The 19,720-nt window shown below is 35.6% G+C and overlaps 1 protein-coding gene across 10 annotated transcripts in view; it reads left to right on the top strand.

Moving 5' to 3' along the window:
* The window catches only part of LOC129770360 (myb-like protein Q), a 185,606-nt gene extending 170,504 nt beyond the window's left edge, over positions 1-15,102 (top strand). For all 10 annotated transcript variants that reach the window (XM_055773144.1, XM_055773141.1, XM_055773148.1 and 7 more), the window contains one exon: positions 11,744-15,102. In XM_055773144.1, coding sequence (XP_055629119.1) covers positions 11,744-11,830 — 87 coding nt within the window. In that variant the 3' untranslated portion in view covers positions 11,831-15,102. The remainder of the gene's footprint in view (positions 1-11,743) is intronic.
* Positions 15,103-19,720: the final 4,618 nt, after the last annotated feature.

Raw genomic sequence — 19,720 nt, 5'->3', positions numbered from 1 at the left:
GCACGATAGTTCCCACAATCCAACTTGTCGCCTTTTTTATAGATGGGGCAGATTACCCCGTCCTTCCACTCCTCCGGTAGCTGTTCTGTGTCCCAGATCCTGACTATCAATCGGTGCATACACTCTACAAGCTGTACAATTATAGCAAAGTGGATTTCCGAGCGTGTGCCAGCTTATCTACAGATTTGTGTGATTTCAAAATCCTATTTTCAAGGAAATTTTTAAGCAATTGAAACAAGTTTTTGGATCAATAATTAACAAGCATAAAACGCGTAGACATTTCAGCGTCGACTCGAGTGGTTATAGGTATTAACCGTGAAAATCTTGTTGTTCCGGCGTAACGCTCTCGTTTTCGAAACTTTGAACTTTGATCCCAGTATAGAACTGAAAGACGTAGTCCTACGTTAAAACAATCCACTTCAATTTGTGTTCAATCTCAAGTTCAACTATCCCAACTATCCTAACGCGCGGAGCTTAAACTATTGAAGGCTTCAGCAGTTTTTTAGAATTTGAATCAGTATCCAACAGAAATATAAAAATAAAGTAGAAAAAAAACTATCATCATCATAGTATTGAGATTTGAAAAACACTAAACAGTACCGTATCCGTTAAAACAGCATCATCTTACATACAAACAATGTTTATATTTTTTATCGAAAATCTAAATCACACTTAAAAAACTCTTCACTCATAATACGAAATATTCAAAGGCTTGTTGCTGACTTTGCTCCAAGCTTCAAGCAGGAATGAGCCTCATCAGAAAACACGATTTTTCGAAGATTTTTCGAATGAAACATATACCCGAAGGGACATTTACCCAAATGCGACAAATACCCGAATGCACATTTACCCGAATGTTACGTTTACCCGAATGTGACATTCACCTAAATACAACATTTACCCGAATGAAGAAGGAAAAACTCCGACAAATCAGATTATCAGTTTTGTCGAATCTCCTGTTACGTAGTTACGAAGTAAAATAAGGAATAGTCGAAAAAGATGTTGAAGACTTCGCTGTGTCATTTTTAGAAATTAGTGTGTGCAATTGACATGCTGTGTTCTTTCCTTTCCGTATTGCTCTTTAAGGCCAAGAGATCATCCAGAAATGAGCATGGGTTATGGAATATTCCGAAAGTTAAGCAGGTAACTTTAACATAAAAAATTTCATGAAAATGTGAAAAGAATAGATAATAAAAAAAGGTACTTACGTATTTACCAGCGCAGTATACATCATCAATTTATTATTTCGTGATTAAATTTCTTTCTTTCTTTCTTTCTTTGTTTTTAAGAGGCTTTAAACTTTGCTGTTCATTCGCCTCTATTAAATTTATTTTAAGATCAATGTAATGGAGACGAAGTACCCATTCAACGAGGATAAGGAACCGAGGCGGCACCATGCCGCCGAGGCGACGCAATCCGATTCGACCGCCGACCCGCCGTCGGAAGCGGCGGCGTCTCGCAATCAAACCTGTGTTTCACCGATTGCCCGGTTTGTTTGAAACATAGGAGACGATCCTTTAGTCAGGTCCGATCGAGCGTTACGAGCGTCGGACGGTTTACGTTTACCTGGTGCATTACGTTTGCCAGGTTCATTATGCACGTCATGTATTTTGATCTCAGAATAAATTTAATTGCGAAAAAAATAAATTCATAATCAAACTTGCACTTCAGTGCCTTAATACGTGTGTACCAAAATTGTTAGCATTCTTTTAATTAAACGGGTTGCGTCATCCATATGAATGGATATACTTCATAATACGTTATAAAACTGTATTCTCTCGTTTCTCATCATTATTTTTGATTTCTTTCATTATTTTGAAAAGGCCAATATTTCTCAAATTTCACTACCCACGAGCATACTTTATGAATGGAAATGAACACTGATCAGAAATAAATATACAAATACTTCCAAATAATAATATATCCGTAGTATTCTAATATATCCCTTTTTCGGGTAAGTGTCGCATTCGGGTAGCAGGGTTGCCATAATAAAATCTGTGTTTTTGGTCTCAAAAAATCTTTTTATCTGAGTTTTTTCTCAGCAAGTCTGTATCAAAATCTGCGTTAACCCTTTGCGGTCATTTTTCTGCTCTCAGCCATCACAGCAAAAAAGTACACTAATATTATAATTGGGGGGAAGGATTAATGGGAAACTTCATGCATTGTGACACTATGTAGATGTAAAGAGCATTGTTATGTATGTTCAAACAGAAAGATAAAATGCGAAAGACGCCAAACTAATTATTTTTGTGATACATGCGAAAGTTATTATGAATTTGACGAAGTTGATGGTATCCTCGTGAAAATCAACATTCACTGCTTCAGTAGGAAAAAGATAAACAGTGTTATTTATTTATTGTAAATCTAGCCGATTATGCAGACTTTGCATCTTCTCGCTTTAGATTGAACATGAGATAGCAGTACTACACTCTACATATGAATGCCAAAATGACACCCATTCGAACTGATTCGAATGCTATATGAGTAAAATTGGTGAGTTGGGAAAAAATATTATTGAGATCAAGCCATAACTAATGTTGGATCATTATTTTAAAAAATCTGTAAATCTGAATGAAAATCAAAAACAAACTGTAATCTGTATCTGCAGATTCTTGGGTTCAAAAAGTCTGAAAAATCTGTATAAATACAGATTATTCTGTAAATATGGTAACTCTGTCATGGAGTTTATACGAAGTGCCATAATCGATTATAGCAACTCATCGTAGAGCAAGTGAAATATTTCAATATCGACCGATCTGACAATACAATACAACCGTTTAAAAAAGCGTCCCTTTTCTGTAACCCAGATAGAAATCTCTAAATCAGGGGTTTTCAAATGGTGCTCCACGGGAAATTTGTACTCCGCGAAGTTACAGCAAATGCTCCCACTTGAAAACCCATCTTGAAAAAAAAACATTCAAAAATTTAATTTCAATGGGCATATAGTGATTTATCTTTTTTTAATCTGGGTCAAATGTCGTGTAACTGAGACGCGCAACCGAAATAGAGTTGTTCCATGTTAGGTAATGTCAATGCAAAAAGGATTTGTTTTATTGAATCAAAAATGCAAGTGCTCGGTCAAATGTTTTTGCTGTAAAAAGTGCTCTGCCATAAAAAAAAAATCTGGAAACCCCTGCTCTAAATATTTACTGCCATTTTCTGAAATTTATTAAAAGAATGTGATGAGAGTGTCACCGGGTTTTTAACACTCTGACGGCCATGGTTTTTTGGAGAGTCTAGTGGTTAATTCTTATACTAGATAGTGCCAGGAACCCATCTAGCATAAAATTTCATTCCCATCTGCCATATATTTCTGTAGTTTAAGCATTCAAGAATATACCCTAGAAATGACTCATCGAAAATTCTAATATTTACCGTGTTAGAGCCATTTTGGTGATGCGGTATCTAACCTGAAATTAGTTTTTTCAAACTGGCTTGCACGATATCTCAAGTTCTACTGAACCCATTTATGTCGAATTTATATGGATACAATCTGCAGACATCTCTCTGTCGCATGGATCTCTAAAACACATTTATTTTTTATAAAAATCGGGAAACATAAGAAAAAACGTTTTGAACCGCATTTTGCTTTTCAAAGGGCCGCCATTTAGTCAAAAAAGATGTTTTCGACCTATCCGAGGTTCATGCGATCAGGCATTTTCACTGATTCAGAATCTGTCCGATTTTTTTTTTTCAGATAACCAGAAGGGCTGGAAACGTGTACGCATAACTTTTTTTTTGAACCCTCTCTTCATCAGCTCTTAACTATTCTAGTTATGAACATTTTTTCTCCGTTCAATTTTTGTTTTATTGTTTAAAGATAGATGTACAAATAATGATATAATAGATAGTAAAAATATTCTTTGTTTTATTTTTACGGAGCTCGAAGACACGTCTAAAATTCGTGTCTCTACACTGGAATACCCCTTTAATTAAAATCGATAAATTAAGCTGAGGCAAATTTGGCAAAACTCGCAAATTATTTGGGGCAGACGTAACTATTTCTTCAATTAGTAAAAATCCGTACATATTTCAATAATAACATGACGTTTATACTGTTCATGGAGGCGAATAAACGTGATTGCGACTGACAACAGCCAGCAAATTGAAGTCGCGCGAATGTAACTCTTGCCGTCAATGTGTTAAGTCGAATTGTATTTTCTAACCTAAGACAGGACTTACCAATAGAGGAGCCTATTCCAGAACCTGTCAAATTCGGACTACTGCTGCTGATTGGTTGATTTTGCCTAAGCGAACATGCTTTTACAACCAATTCTACTAGTACTTACGGTAGGGAAAGAGCGGTAAAGACAAACACCTTAAGTAAAAGTTGAATTTTTCATGAATTCCACAAAAAATATATAGCTATGAATAGTCTAGTCTAAGTCTCTTTTTATAATAAAGTCTAAGTCTCTTTTTATAATAAAAATTGTTTTTAAGGAAGAATTACAAACTTAATGTGTTTGGCATTTTTGAAAAAATAAAACAGAGTCGGGAAAGAATGACAATAACTGAAATATTTTGAAATTTGATGTTCTCAATAAGTTTTCGGAGTCTTCAAACTGGCCTTTAAAATGATTGAACAAAAAGTCTTGATTGAAATCATCTAGAAGGGCCCAGTAATTTTCTATTTTTTTCATATCTAAAATTGCCTCCGACATCCGGAATGAAAGATTCACTAAGCCAAACTTCCCAGCTTCCCCAGTTGGTTTTTTATTTTATTTTATTTTTACAAATGTCAACTGGTCTAATAAGGGCAAATGAACATAAATCTACTACTACTACTACGGTCTAACTATTACTTTTTACGACGAGACTATGAAAGTGTGGCAGAATAGAGCTTTTTGAGGGACGCACGAGACAGATGGAAGTCGAAACATGAAGTGCAGCGATTAAACACACTGCGCATACTTGATACAGGTTCGTTATAACCGTAATTGGTTTGTGCAGATGGGAGATCTAAAAAGTTGCGTGAATATAACACGACGATGAATGTTTAAATTAATCAACCGAAAGAGTTAAAGACAGTCTATATAGGATGAAATAGGGTGGAAAGTGAATATTGCCTTTGTTACTAAATCAAGTAGCCGGCTTCATACTAAGGAAGATCCAATGGGTCATTCCACGGCAATTTGAGTGGGGCAAAACGAACAAATTTCAGTCCAGCTAGATGTACACAGTAAGTGTCAAAAGTATTGATTTACTGTATTGCAAGTTTGAACACCATTCAAATTTAAAATAAAAATGTTATTCATCAATTATACATAAGTGTCCATCTTGCCCGCCCTGTCTCTCTTTCCCGACTTTTCCCTACATACTCTCGAGCTATGTTGGGTGAAAGCTACACACAATTTATTGAAAAAAAGTTGATGGGTCTGGGCCTAGGAGCACGGACGGGATTATTACATAGGATATGATTGTGTGTAGTAATTGCATTTGATTTGAGTTTTTTCGTTGTTCAAACTATGTAGTTTTTCTCTTTTGATACATCAAATAAAGGCCTGAAAAATATCCTTTCGAACTTCTTTTTTGAATTAACTAATTGCATTTTTAAATAACCAAACAACATGCTCGATATAATGATATCCTGGACCACAATTACATAAATTGATAGTAGCAAGACGTACACGATAAAACGTGAATTGAGCATTGCATTGATTGCACAACAACATAAACTTCAATCTAATAAAACCTTTGCCAACATTTAACCTTTTGGGCCAAGCTCTCGTCAAATCTTTGGGCAGAATAGAGTGAAACCACCCAGTATCATCTTCAAGATCAATCCTAGATCATTCCTCCTTTGATTCTGCCAACTTATAAATGCTTATTACAGGTCGGACTCGATTATATATAATCGCCATTTCACTTTCAACGTTAATTTTCGAATCCAATACATAATCGAATCACAAAAAACTATTTTTCTAAAACTAAATTTTCTTGAGATTCGATTATGTATAGGATTTGAAAATAATTGTTGAAAAAAAATGGTCGACTATATATAATTGAGTCCGACAATTAAGAATAATTCATAATACGTATCTAATTACATTGGGGAAAACGAGTGGAGTGGTTAGTAGAATCGAAATAACATACCCATTTTAAACGTCAAATTGTTAACTTATTTTTACTTTATTCACTGTTCACATCTTAAGCAAAAAAAAATGCTGGATGAATTCCCTATGTCACATATGTCTCAATAACGATTTTGAGTAATATGCGTCCCAAAACTCTTAATGAATCTTTACATTTTTCGTAGAGTTGCCCTCCTATATAGAAATCAAAGACATAGTCCTATGTCAAAAGGTAATATGCACCAGCCAAATACTACTATTCATAAAATATACGACACGATGAACATATATTACGAGAGTGGGAAAATAATCTTCAGAAATCGTATAACTCTTGGTAACCTTAACATCTCACGTGGTTCGCGCAAAATGAAGAGTAAATGAATTCAACCGTCAAGCCTCGTCTCAGTTTCTTGCATAGCCTCACTTTTCAATTAAAGTAATGGTTGGTGTACAGAATAATGTATATGCTATAATTTATATCGAACCAATATTTGATTGAAGCGAAATTATGGTAAATAAAATTAGTATGAGCATCCAAAGATATTCAATTTGACGTAAACTCGGCAAAACACAAAAAAAACTATTGCGACATTAAAATTTTTGAAATATACAGAATTGTTAGTGTTGGACTTTCGAACATATAAATTCGGTACACACATTTTAAGAAATTTCTTTAGACTTATAAAATACATTTCTAACCAAGTCAATCAACTAGATTCTATTTGATTCCTAGAACGCTTCGGTGGGATCTTTTGAAACTTTGCAAAGTTTCATACCGATACGTTCAACCGTTTTTCGTTTCAAAAAAAATCAAAATTTTGAGAAGCATTTTATTTTATTGTACCAGAATTACAATGTATAATGCGTACCCTTGATTTAGAATGAACGATTCGAATTCTCACCACACTCAAATGCCTCTAGGCTTTTCAAAACAATGCTAGTTACGTATCATAACTGCGGGGAGTACCTTTTAACATTCAGCATAGTCTTTCGGGAACATATTGCCAAAAAATTTAGATTCTATCGCGTTTTGTTCATTCATTTTTCAATGGATTTAAGAAACGACACTTGAAAAGCTGAAGCCTTTTTAACATACCCAAACTCATCCGCATTTTTGGCATATGCTTACAAAATTGTCTCCACACTCAAACGGTTAAAAACATGTATGAAATGACTCAAGAAACAATGTTTTGAATTTAATGTAAATGTGATTATGATCAACGCAAACAACATCAAAATTAGGACACATTCTATGCTTTTGGTTCTAAAATACTTCCCTCATTAGGGGAATCAAGATTCAATCCAAACCATGGACAATGATTCCAGAGGAATTCTTGATATTGATTTTGCTACAATTGAATTCCTGATACGGTAGGTTTTAGGGAAGAAATATAATCGATTGAGAAATCTGGCGACACACTAGCCACTTTTACGAGTGTCTATATGTACACTTATGAATCACACCAACTGGTTAAAAACATTATAAAAAACTTTTACTATACAACTCATTAATGCAGTTGCCAAAAACTTTATATGTTAGATACCTGATACAATTGAGGGAGTTGATTTAGAGTGTCCCTTTCGTGATCAATTTCGAACAATTTTGCAAGCATTCAAATTATTCTTGGACGTGACGGTTCTTAAAATTTTAATGTTTTTTTTTAAATAATTTTTAGCCAATTTCTATTCACTCAAGACCACATTTTTTCGAAGATAGTTGATCTACTTACACTCTGTGTATTTGTCTTATTCAAACTTGTGACAATAATGCCAAGCTGAATTGACATAACATTACGGAATTTTTTTATAAGTTCTGCTTTTTAACAACAACAAACAAATAACAAAACAAAAAAAATCGGGTTTGAACGATTACGACTGTTATTTTTCACATAATTACAAGACAAGAGCGACACATATGTAATTTCTAAAAATTTACAACTAATCTTGAGATATCTAGGGATCTATTGATTTGAAAAAAAGGATACTTTTGATCCTTCAAATGGTTTTCCCTATGGATTCCTCAGGCTAGACGGAAGTCTATGTTTTTCTTTCTCTAGATTTTCACCGGCAGTTTTTTTCTTCGTATAAACGTCATCGACAACAGAATGACCACCAAACAAATTCCTCTGGAATATAAAATAATGATAATGATTAAAACGCTTTTCGATGTGTTTATTCCACCTGAGAATCCATTGGAGAAATCAACTCAGATTGGAAAAAATCATTCCCAGCAGAACATATGTGTAGACTATTTTGTTGAAATTCCTATTTTTCCTCAAGATTCTCCAATTTATTCTATCATTCTTATTTGAATAGAGAGGAACACAACGGAATAAAGTAAGCTCAAATCTCGCCATCCGTTCTCTTGTGGTAAGATACAGGGTGTGACTAGAACTTAATACTAGAACTAATACTCACAAAATTTTTCTGGGATAATTTGGTTTGTCTGTATGCGTCAAAAAATCAGCGTATGAAAAATCAACATTTATAGAAATGCTAATAATTATACCATAAAATTAAGGTATGACAATTAGGGTGATTGGTGTCATTAAATATAAGTGTGCATTAGAGTGCCAATGAAAATGACCATCTTGAATTTTCAAAGGGAACTCGATTAAAAATTTAAATTCCCACGAAAAACTATCCTATGCAAAATAGTAGCTCATTCGGACTTCATTTACTATTGATCGCAGATAAAAAATCGCCCAAGGGGAGAATTCGGGGTTTCCATTTTTTTTATGCCAAATGTCTTAAATTCGCATAAAACGTCGAGATTTACTGTTATCTGGAAAAAAAATCGACTTCTCAGACAAAAAACAACCAAGTGCCAAAAAGTCAAATCTTTATCTCATCTAGATCTCTACGTTTCATAAAATTCCAAGACATTTGGCATCAACAATTTTTTTTTTGAAAACTCCCTTGGGTGAATTTTTGATTCTCAGAAAACATGAATTTTGACATCTGCGACAATAGTAAATGAAGTCCGAATATTTTGCATAGGATATTTAGGGGTTCTATTGTATTTGGTCTACATTCTGGTCCGTTTGTTAAAATGGCGATGCATTCGTTATTTCATCCTTTCAATGTGTTTCATACATCCAAAACTGATTTTTAGCTCATGTTTTGTCATTCCGATTTATTACATTAATTGAGACATAACATAAAAGAAAATGCCATGACTCTCAAATACTGGTAAGCATTTGTATAATATATATACATGGTAGAACTACGTCTTTCAGGAAGGGTGCCAAATCAGAAAACAGGTCACGTTTTTATGGAATAAAGTTAACGTTAATAACTATTTTCACTGTGAACGAATTCTCGTGATTCGCATACCAAACGAATCGGAAATTCACTAAGAATTGTTTGATACGCTATACATTACAATTCGCTAATCTCTAAACGGTTTAAATTCATGAAAACTGGAAGAACATCCTTTTTTCTCTTACATTTGTTCTGCCGATTTGTATGCTAACCCTACCCGTATTTCGAATGACAATAATTCGAACATTTCTCAACAGACCGGAAAGATGTCTGCATCAATTGATAGAAAGTATTTCTACGCGTCTATCACAATTAATAAAATGTAATTTTTCATGAGACGAACAATTGCATAACTGTAAAATGTCAAGCGTTATCTTAACGGCCTAACTGCCAAGTTTTGATTGGCCCGATTGACGGTTTCCCCAACACAGACTTCAAAATCGATGTAACTGTGGAAAACCACTTTGCAAATATACATGCAAGTCGGGGGTATTTTTGTTCCCACCGAGCTGCGTTTCCCTAACACGGACTTCAAAATCAATGTGCCTGGGGGAATCCGCTTCGTCGAAACATGCAAGTCGGGGGTACTTTTTGGTTTTGAGTACTTTTGTACTCGCTTGTCGTTCTGCAGACCGGAATATGTTTCCCTAAAACGTACTTTTAAGCTGAGAAGCCTGGGAAAATTGTGATTTCAGATACTAGAGGTGAATGAACTTTCGCGATTCGAGAACTACGTAAACATGAGATGTGCAATAATTTCAGAGGGAAATGTAAAATACAATGATCGTTTGACAATTTCCCGTTTAATTATATTGGTAGTCCTAGGCATCATATCAAACGTAAGAGGGCGTTCAACAAATTTATTTGTAACGAAGAACATAATCTGTTACAAAAATTTCGATGCATTCTAAAATAATATTCGAAGTGGTAAACAAGTAGATTTCATGATATAATTGCGTAGTTCTACGTCGAAAATATGCGGTCGTGTCCTAGATACAACCCCTACAACAATTTTTTACTCTTAGAAAACACTTTCCAACTTCATTTTATAATCAGATGCAATATTATCAGGCATTTACTGAACAGCATCATTAGCGATGTGGATAGCGTGGTCGTGTAAAACAATCTTGCGCTCTAGTCGGCCTTGGTTCGATCTCCGTTGTCGTCATTTGGATTTTTTTTTCTGGGTGCAATCCCAAGAAAGATGGAAAATAAAAAAAAGAAAGAGATGTCTGCTTCCATATATACAAACATTTTAAATCGTTGGGGGACAGATAACATTGTTTGCCCATTTCACGCTTCAAGGCACGAAATGGCATGTTTTCTGTCGAAAATTAAATACTTTCTGACAACGCTAGTTTGGGTGTACCATCAATTTGTGCCGAGTCACATTCTATGGTAAACTCATCTGCAAGGTTGACATCTCCGTGTTGGAATTTCTTGAATCAATGAGATTCTGTCCGACTCTTTTCGAAACCCAAACTTGTTTCATTCGTGCTTCATAAGTAGATTGTCTCAGTTTGAGGAAATAAGAAATCGTGATCATTTGGTCGGTGTCAAGTCAGAGGGGCCCAAGTCGCAAAACTTAAAATTTAGAGTTAATGATTGCTTCAGGCTAAGCATTTTGTAAGCTACATACAACATTTATATGATTTCTAAAATCAAGCATACAGCAGGAACAACGGATCGAAATTGTTTTGAACGATCAATTAAAACCCCTTTATAGCACCAAACTTCAAGTTCCTTTTCCTCGAAATCAAGAAAATACCACATAGTCCGGTCTGACTTAACACCATTTGATGTTGTTATTTTTTCCGGGTAAAATAGATTGAACGGTTGAGTCCGACAAACGACCGCATAGTTGACGTAGGATTACGGATCAACAAATGCAAATCGTCTACCAAACCAGGTAGTTTTCCGGGAAAATTTTTTCTTGCTTAAACGCACACAACTGCAAAATGAACAATATTCAAATTTTGTTCAATGCGCGATTAAAAAATACGTCATACTTGAGTCGACCAACTTTTGACCGTTTCACTTTTGAAAAATGTATTCTGGGAACAGTGGCAGTATTATATAACGAAACATCCAGAGCTTCCATTCAAAGCTGATGTGTGTCTTTCATATGAATCAAAATCGATGGAAGATTTTCGAGCCTTAAATTTCTATGTTTCCATCTCCATACGCTAGTTTCACTCCGCAGTTGCGTTCTTCCATTAATCACTACTAATCATCTGAATTATTTTGTTAGCCAGATTTATTTACTGACTAGACTTCACGATATTCTGCTCATAAACCTGTTAATGTTCTATTTCCCTATTATACGATAGTAACAGCATCATCCAACAGCATTTAAACTATTTGAAACATCAGAAGAATCGCGCTAATCATGTACATTTTATTTTTAGAATATGAACCTGCACCGAGAAGTGGAACAGCTGAAACAGGAAAACATGGAACTGCGTGCCCGTCTATCGAAGTATCAAGAGGTATAATCTTAACTCAACGTCATCATCAGTGTATCGCACCACGTCCACCATTGTTATCACGATCATCAACAACAACAACAACAGCAATTAGCGACAGTAACAACAACCGATGAAAAACCCCTCCCAACCAAATCACCAAAAAACTTCACACCAGAAATGGGAACGTTGTACAAAACTGCTTTCAGCAAACAGAAAAAATAGCAACACGCCGCCGAACAGCAACAAGAGGTGTACCATCAACTAGCGCGCGAGAGAGAGCAAATTAGCAACGCAAGCAAGCGGCCAACAGAAGGAGAGAGTAACAGCAACAATAGAATCGTTACCAAAAAAAAGAAAAATTAGCACACACGCGGGCTAGAGAATGTATAGAACAAAACAAAAAGTGTTGATTAGTTTGTTAGAGTAGAGAAAGAAAACAAAAGCTTACTAAAGGTAGAAAAAATGTAGAAAATGACACACTCAAAGCGCGGCTTTTTAAAACAAATAGTAAAAACAAGACAAAACAGAAAGAGAGAGATGCATCACAGCGCAAGATTTAGGTAGCGAATGTTTATGAGCCTCTATATGTTATTTTTTGGTTTTCAACTATTAAGGGTGCTCATACACTGTTTGACCGAAGCCAAATATTTGACTCTTTTTGACAGATAAAATTTGGTCAACGTGTACTAATCAAATATATTCTACGCGAAACACGACAAGCAAATATTGAATTATTGGATGCCTAAAATATTTTTTCAGTCTGTTCTTCGAACCTGTCGGTACATGGTTAGGTTACCTTGAATATTTCAGTTGATTTTTTCCATGTTCGGTGTTTGATATTGTTTACTACTGTTGAAAATTGAAGAGTGGCAAACAAAATAGTGTTTGTACAGATATCAAATCAAACCTTATCTGTCAAAAAATAACAAATATTTGACCTCCGGGCAAACAGTGTACGGCCACCTTAAGAAATTTATTTCGGAGAACAATCAAATTGACTAAGGTGAGTAATCGGCATCTCTTTGACAGATGCTTGATATCGAACAAATGGTTGATTTTGATAGCTTGACTATTATTGTTTTTAACGGGACAATACTACCATGGGTGCAGGGGTGAATTACCGAGCGGTATGAGGATGAAGAGAGGGACATCCATGCTAGTGTTAGGCGAGGCGAGTCGGATACAAAAGAAACGAAATACTGATAAGTGCACTATAGAGATCACTTCCGGGATAATGCAATGATAAATAAGTACACAGTTTGAGATTCGATTCAGTGGAGCTGAGTGTGCTGATCCCTAGATGGCACTGGTATCGATGGGAAGGAAAGATGTATCGCGTGACGAAGATTTTATAGCAAATTTGATAAATGGTAATTTGAACTTTTTTTTTTACAGATTTAACGATAGTAATTCTGTTTTGTTCACTTGTTATCACATCATTCATAGAACCGTGTACAGATTAGTTTGCTTACATTCTCCTCCAACATTGAGAGACAACAAAACGCTTAACTCTTGCGACAAATTAGAGAACATTCGGGATGCCGAAAACCTAAGCTAATAACGATCGTGCAGCGTGAAATGAAGTAACTAGTTGATGTAGGGCTGTGAGTTAAATAATGCGCTGAATTGACTTAATTGTACTTTTCCTAAAGACACAAACGTCCAAGCATCCTCTTCTGGGTTTCGGAATCGGAAAACAAGCTTCAGTTCAAGCAAAAACAGAAACCTTTAAATCATCCTTCGAGCAGCTAAAACTCACCAAGAATTGTTTCGGATAATTTCGAGAGTAATAATCAAAGCCTGTATAAAAAATATTGCGCCGCGGCATGTTTGTAACTGAATGAAATTATATTTGTAAATAGCGTCTAATCGTAAGAGTTTATCAACACAACGGCAAATGAAGAAAAGAGAAACTAAAGTATATATTTACAAAGAACACTCACTGAGACGGAATTTGACTAGCTGACTTCGAACAGATCAGATTAGACTAACGAGCGTGAACTAACGAGAATGCTGAAAAAAAAATTAACACCCTAATTTAATTAATTTATTCTACCAACCGATTGGTTCTACTTTTCTTTCTCAGAACTGGTAAAAGCAATGGCTGTCCTCTAGGTTTCCTTCAATCGCCAACCCCCCCTCCCCCTGTTTCGCGGTAGCTTCTTCTGTTAGTCCAGCAACCAACGATTCGTTCATATGATCATTTCACGTACATGCATAAATATGGTACATACATATAAAAAAAAACACAAACAATTAAACTGTAGTTACGCAAAGAAAACTAAAAACACGTATGTTAATTAGAGCCGATTGAAGAGGCGAGTGATGAATAAAGCAAAATGCAGCAAAAAAAATATCGTTAATAACCTGAAGGATTGATAAGCATACAAACAAAAAAAAAACAACCATTAGTAGTCTGATTGAAAAAACTGTAGTGATAGTACCAAGATTGAAAGAGAACCTGTAGTTGATAATAAAATAAATTTAAAAAAAACAATATTATTAGTGAGTAATGGAAAAAGAAGAGAAAAAAACAAACAAACAAACGAGTTGATTGTGAAACACAAGAAAAACAAAACACTTAAGCCTGTGTATAGAGTATATTAAGAAAAACTGAAAATGGCGTGAGTTGGGCGAATATTCCTGAACACAAATTGAGAGAAGAAAAAAATCACATGATTGATAGGGTTGATTGTCTGACTGCCTGATTGAGAGCGTATGATTGATTGGAAGACACCCACACTTACTCACTCACCGTAAACTCGTGAAAAAAATGTTACCGGTAAAATTTACCTTGTAGTTGTATAGAATTGTAGATCAAAGCAAAAGCCACACAATCGTTATCAGCAATCCCGTAAAAATAGAAACTGTAGGATACCAAATTCCACAAACAGCGCGCGAAAGAATTAGCGAAACCATCGTAACCATTTTGGGTTAAACTCAACCCCCCCCCCTTGTTCCTGTTACTGGAATTTCCGTTGTGTTTTAAGTTAGAAACCTTTCTCATTGAGTTTTTGTTTATATTTTGTTATTCTTATGTAGGAGCTAATAAACAAAATCAACATTTTTAGTGAGAGCACCTAGTTATCCAAGCACACCAACAACACAACGACGACACACATCCGTTTACATACATACATAGATTGCCTCTTCCACCCCCGCTCCCGCCCCTCGACGGTGTGATCAGCAATTATCGAATCGATCCACAGCGTGAATGCGTCTATTTTTCTCTTCTTCTTCTTCATTGTAAACTAATAACGGTTAGGTGTTGATTTTGAATAAAAGTGAATAATTATTTACGTTTTGATTCATTTTTATTTCCTTACCTTGTTTGTCGTTCACTTGTTCAAAACGGCGGAGCAAACGGAACGGAATCAGCAGTTGTTCTAAATTACGTACGAAATTATTGTTTATTTTGGGCCAAGATTCAAAGCGTTTATTGTAGCAAAACTTGTTTTTTCTTTATTGGAAATCACACTTCAACATTAGACTACGGAAGAGTGATCGTTAAGAAAAGTTTAAATTTGATGCCGTCTATGAGTTCATTGAATTTCACTTCTCCGAAAGTTTTGTTGTCGTGAGGAAGTAACTAGAGAGCTAAGTCCAACTGAAAACGAATGCAACAGAGGTGGTGTTTTCTAGTTACAACTATTATTCTCTTGTTTCCGTGGAATAGATTCTTAAACAATTACTTTAACGCTATTATTATTATTTTTTTGAAAATAAATCAGTAAAACAGAAAACCACTTTTATTTTCTTTTTGTATTCTAATTTATTTAATCCGATACATGAATCTTACGTTGTTGGAATCTTTTTTCATTTCAGGTTTCTAGTATTTTAGTTACAACTGTCTTTCAGAAACTGGATACGCTTCTATTGAACAATTGCATATTTGTTTTCCACACATTTTTTCAACCTCGTAGAAATTTATCTTGCCTTCTTGATCTTGATCGCATCTATGTTGACCTTTATTCCGCAATATGGCGCCGGCTCCTATTGCGGATCACTCCATCTATTGAGTGCACCTCAATTCGTTCCATTTTTTACATGAAAAAATTCGAGGGGTAGTATCCGAATATCACGACCGCTTAGAACGTAGGACTACGCAATCTTTTTTTTTTAATTTGTTGGTTTATCATTTCGGATATTATTTGCGAATAGGTCGAAATTTCATAAATAATTCTTTAGTAAAAAGTTCCGGGTCCCTGAAAAGGTTTAATGGCTTGCGTGGTTTTGTAGAATAATTTCAAGAAGCAACCATTATTTCTTGCCTTTGCGAGCACAATACACTAATTGGTCATATGTCGTGATTTGTTTATTTATATCAATGTACGCATTGCACTGAGTATTGAACGAAAGGCATCTTTCGTGCATCGCCATTCAACAAGCATTAAACACACCAGCGTTCAAAACTTGAGGGGGAACTTGAAACACAAATCGAGCAGAATAAGCGACCTTTGTTGTTTCGGGCACAGCCAGATTCTGAGAATATTCCTCAGAAGAGATGCAATACTTATACGCTAGCGACAGCTTGCTTACTATGCAAGGGTGGAGTCTTCTTCGCAAATATTCTCGCTATCCCCCTTCTCTGTTTTTATTCTAGCGGCTGCATAAGTTACTCGTTATTGACAGCTGCACAAAAATGGACAGAACAAATGTATCGGGAAATGGGAATGCTTCCAATTTTCATCAATATAAACCATATACAGACTGTGGGATTGTAATGTACCGCATATCAAACGAATCTTAGTTATAAGTTATTCACGTTAACTTTATTTCCTAAAAACGTGACCTGTTTTCTGATTTGGCACCCTTAATGTAAGACGTAGTCCTACGTCAAAACACATTTATTTAAATAACGAAATTAGTCAATACATTTTTCAAAGTATTGACCATCGGTTACCTTTCTTGCTACTCACGGATTCCGTCACGAACGAAGTGTTCATCGTTTGAAGTCAAGAATGAATCCAGCCAATTTTTGATATACTGTTCTGGAGTAAAGCGTATTCCACTCAAAGTGTACTGCATCGATCAAAACAAATGGTATTCGGAAGGGGCAAGGTCTGGGCTGTAAGGCGCATGAACCAGAATTTCCCATCCCCTTTTTTTCATATAGTTTTAAACTCGAACAGCAACATGAGGCGGAGCGTTGTCATGATAGATCGACTCGTGTCCGGTCGCATAATCTGGATATTTTTCGTCTATAGCTCGCTTTAAATGGATCAATTGTTGCCTGTAGAAGTTTCTATTGATCGTTTAACCAGTTTGGGCAGCTCACAATAGTTCACACCCTTTTGGTCCCACTAAATACATAGTATTACTTTGGATATTCGTGGATATTCGACATCAGCGTAGATGTTCCTGATTGAACGTACTTTACATAGAAACTTTTGCATTTTAGATTGTCGTAGTAAATCCATTGTTCGTCCCCGATGACGCTTCGATGCAAAAAAGACTTCCTTTTGTGCCGTTCAAGCAACATATCGCACATGTAAAATTGCCGTTCGACATCTCTCGCTATCAATCCGTATGGAACATAATTTCCATGCTATTGAATGAATCCTCCAGCTTTGAGTCGCTTAGACCTAGCTTGTCGAGTTTCTCCCAATGATTATGCAAGCTCTGGCTGCGTTTGACACAAATGTGAATTGAGTAATGTCTCTAACACTAAAATCACCCCTTTGAGATCGTCCAAACCGTTCCCAACCATAAACTTCCACAAGCATTCGTTGCGCTTCAGCAGCACTTTTCTTCCAACAGAAACAGAAAATCCAAACATCCCGCAAATTGTGCTTATTGGCAACGAAACTTTTCGACATTTTCGGCGCAGTAAAAATTTGAAATTGATGTGCGAAACTCAAAGCCATTACATTCAAAGTAATGGCTATTGCTGCACATTTCCAGTATCTTTCAGGCAACTTTTTGATGTCTCGCCGAAAAATATCGTCGTTTTTCGAACCAAACCATCGAGTCATTTTTATAACAATTAAAATGTTGCCCAGCGACTGCGTGTCCCATCGGTGAAAACAAATGAAAATCAGGAGGTCATGTCCAGTGAATAAGTAGCTGAGTAGCTCAAACAATTGCCTGGTGGGATTTGCTTGGTGTGATGGAGCATTGTCATTGAGAAAAATCATTTTGTGTTGCCTTTTCTGATATTCCGCTTGTTTTGGATAGACCTTCGTTTTGGATAGTTTCACCTGTTTTCAAAAGGAATCAGTGCGAGATTACACTGATCCCAGAAAACAAAATAAATATTGAACAGACAACATAATACGTAACAATAAATGAGCATAAAATTGTCATTCAATGTGCTATCCACCCAAAATTATATAAAATTTACTCAAGCGAGAGATGAGATTGTGTAAAATATTTAAGTCTAAGCAATATAAGAGACACCAAGAGAGTTTAGGTTCTTCGTTTTACTTATAATTGAGGGGCTCAGAATGCAAGGGATGTAAGTGACTTGATCGATTTCTCTTCATCAACTTTTTATTTAGTTAATAACTCAACTGCAAAAAGTTCCAATTTAAGTTTGCTATAGAATCCGATAGATGAGGTTCTGACCTATCTTCCACATTATCAAATACAGCTGGGAATGTATTTGCAGCTAAGTTATGACCAAAAGAGAGAGTCGATGATGAGAAATCGATCAAATCACTTACACCCCTTTCATTCTAAGCCCCTCAATTTCATTGTGTAATGTGAAGATATATTCTCATATATTGGTATAACAGCACCAGTGGCTATGTGGAACAGTCTTACAACCCAGTTACCTGGCCCCGTTTGGGATTTTTTGGCCCCAAATCCCGTGCTGACATTTAGTCTGAGAGAATGTGAGGTCTGCTCCATACATACAAGCATTTTGAACTCTCTGCTTTTATTTGTGCATTTGACCCTTTCACACAAGAAAAAGCATATTTTTTGCCAACAAGGGTACTAACTCTACCAACGCTATCATAAATTTTCGGTTTGCCGAGAAAATGGTCGTGGTAAGCATTCACCCGAATTCTATGCGAATCGAATGCGCTTTGTGTTATGCTTTATGCAATAATATTCGCAGGTACAAAAACCACAATTTTTCACACAAAAAAAATTGTGACTGCATAAAGCTTCTGATATTTCTAATTGGATATTGTTGACAGAAGTCAAAAATATAGAAAATGACGATCGCTATGATTTTTTACATTAGCTTGTGTAACTATTGATGTGTGGAATCCATTTTAATATACACACTCACCAAGTAAGACCCACGTTCACGGTTGTTTTGACGTAGGACTACGTCTTACATTAAGGGTGACAAATCAGAAAACAGGTCACGTTTTTATGAAATAAAGTTAACGTTAATAACTATTTTTGCTGCGAACGGATTTTAACGATTTGCATACCAATCGAATCGAACATTTTCTAAGATTTGTTTTATATGCTATACATTACAATCCCATAGTCTGTATATAGTTCAAATTGATGAAAATTGCAAGCATTCCCATTTCCCCATACATTTGTTCTGTCCATTTGTGTGCATTCCTGAACAGAGCTATCAATAACGGGCAACTTATGCAGCCGCTAGAATAGAAACAACGAATGGGAATAGCGAAAAGAGAATATTTGCGAAGTAAACTCCACCCTTGCATAGAACAAGTATTGCATCTCCTCTGAGGAAAATTCGCAGAATCTGTGCCCGAAACAACAAAGGTCGCTTATTCTACACGTTTTGTGTTTTATGTTTCCCCTCGAGTTATGAACGCTAGCGAATATTTCACTTGAAGTGTATCTGGCATTGCAATTAACACAGTTGAATAACAAGTTAACTAAATTGCGCGAAATTTAGAACATGTTCATTTCCTGTACATGTGAATAGCACACCTTTGATAATTTTAGAATGACAAAACCATGGAAGCCATTAAACCTTTTCAG

This window comes from Toxorhynchites rutilus, chromosome 2, assembly GCF_029784135.1.
Source record: "Toxorhynchites rutilus septentrionalis strain SRP chromosome 2, ASM2978413v1, whole genome shotgun sequence".
NCBI classification, from domain to species: domain Eukaryota; kingdom Metazoa; phylum Arthropoda; class Insecta; order Diptera; family Culicidae; genus Toxorhynchites; species Toxorhynchites rutilus.
Note: the sequence above shows the minus strand (reverse complement) of the source record. Positions and strands in the feature narration are given on the sequence as shown.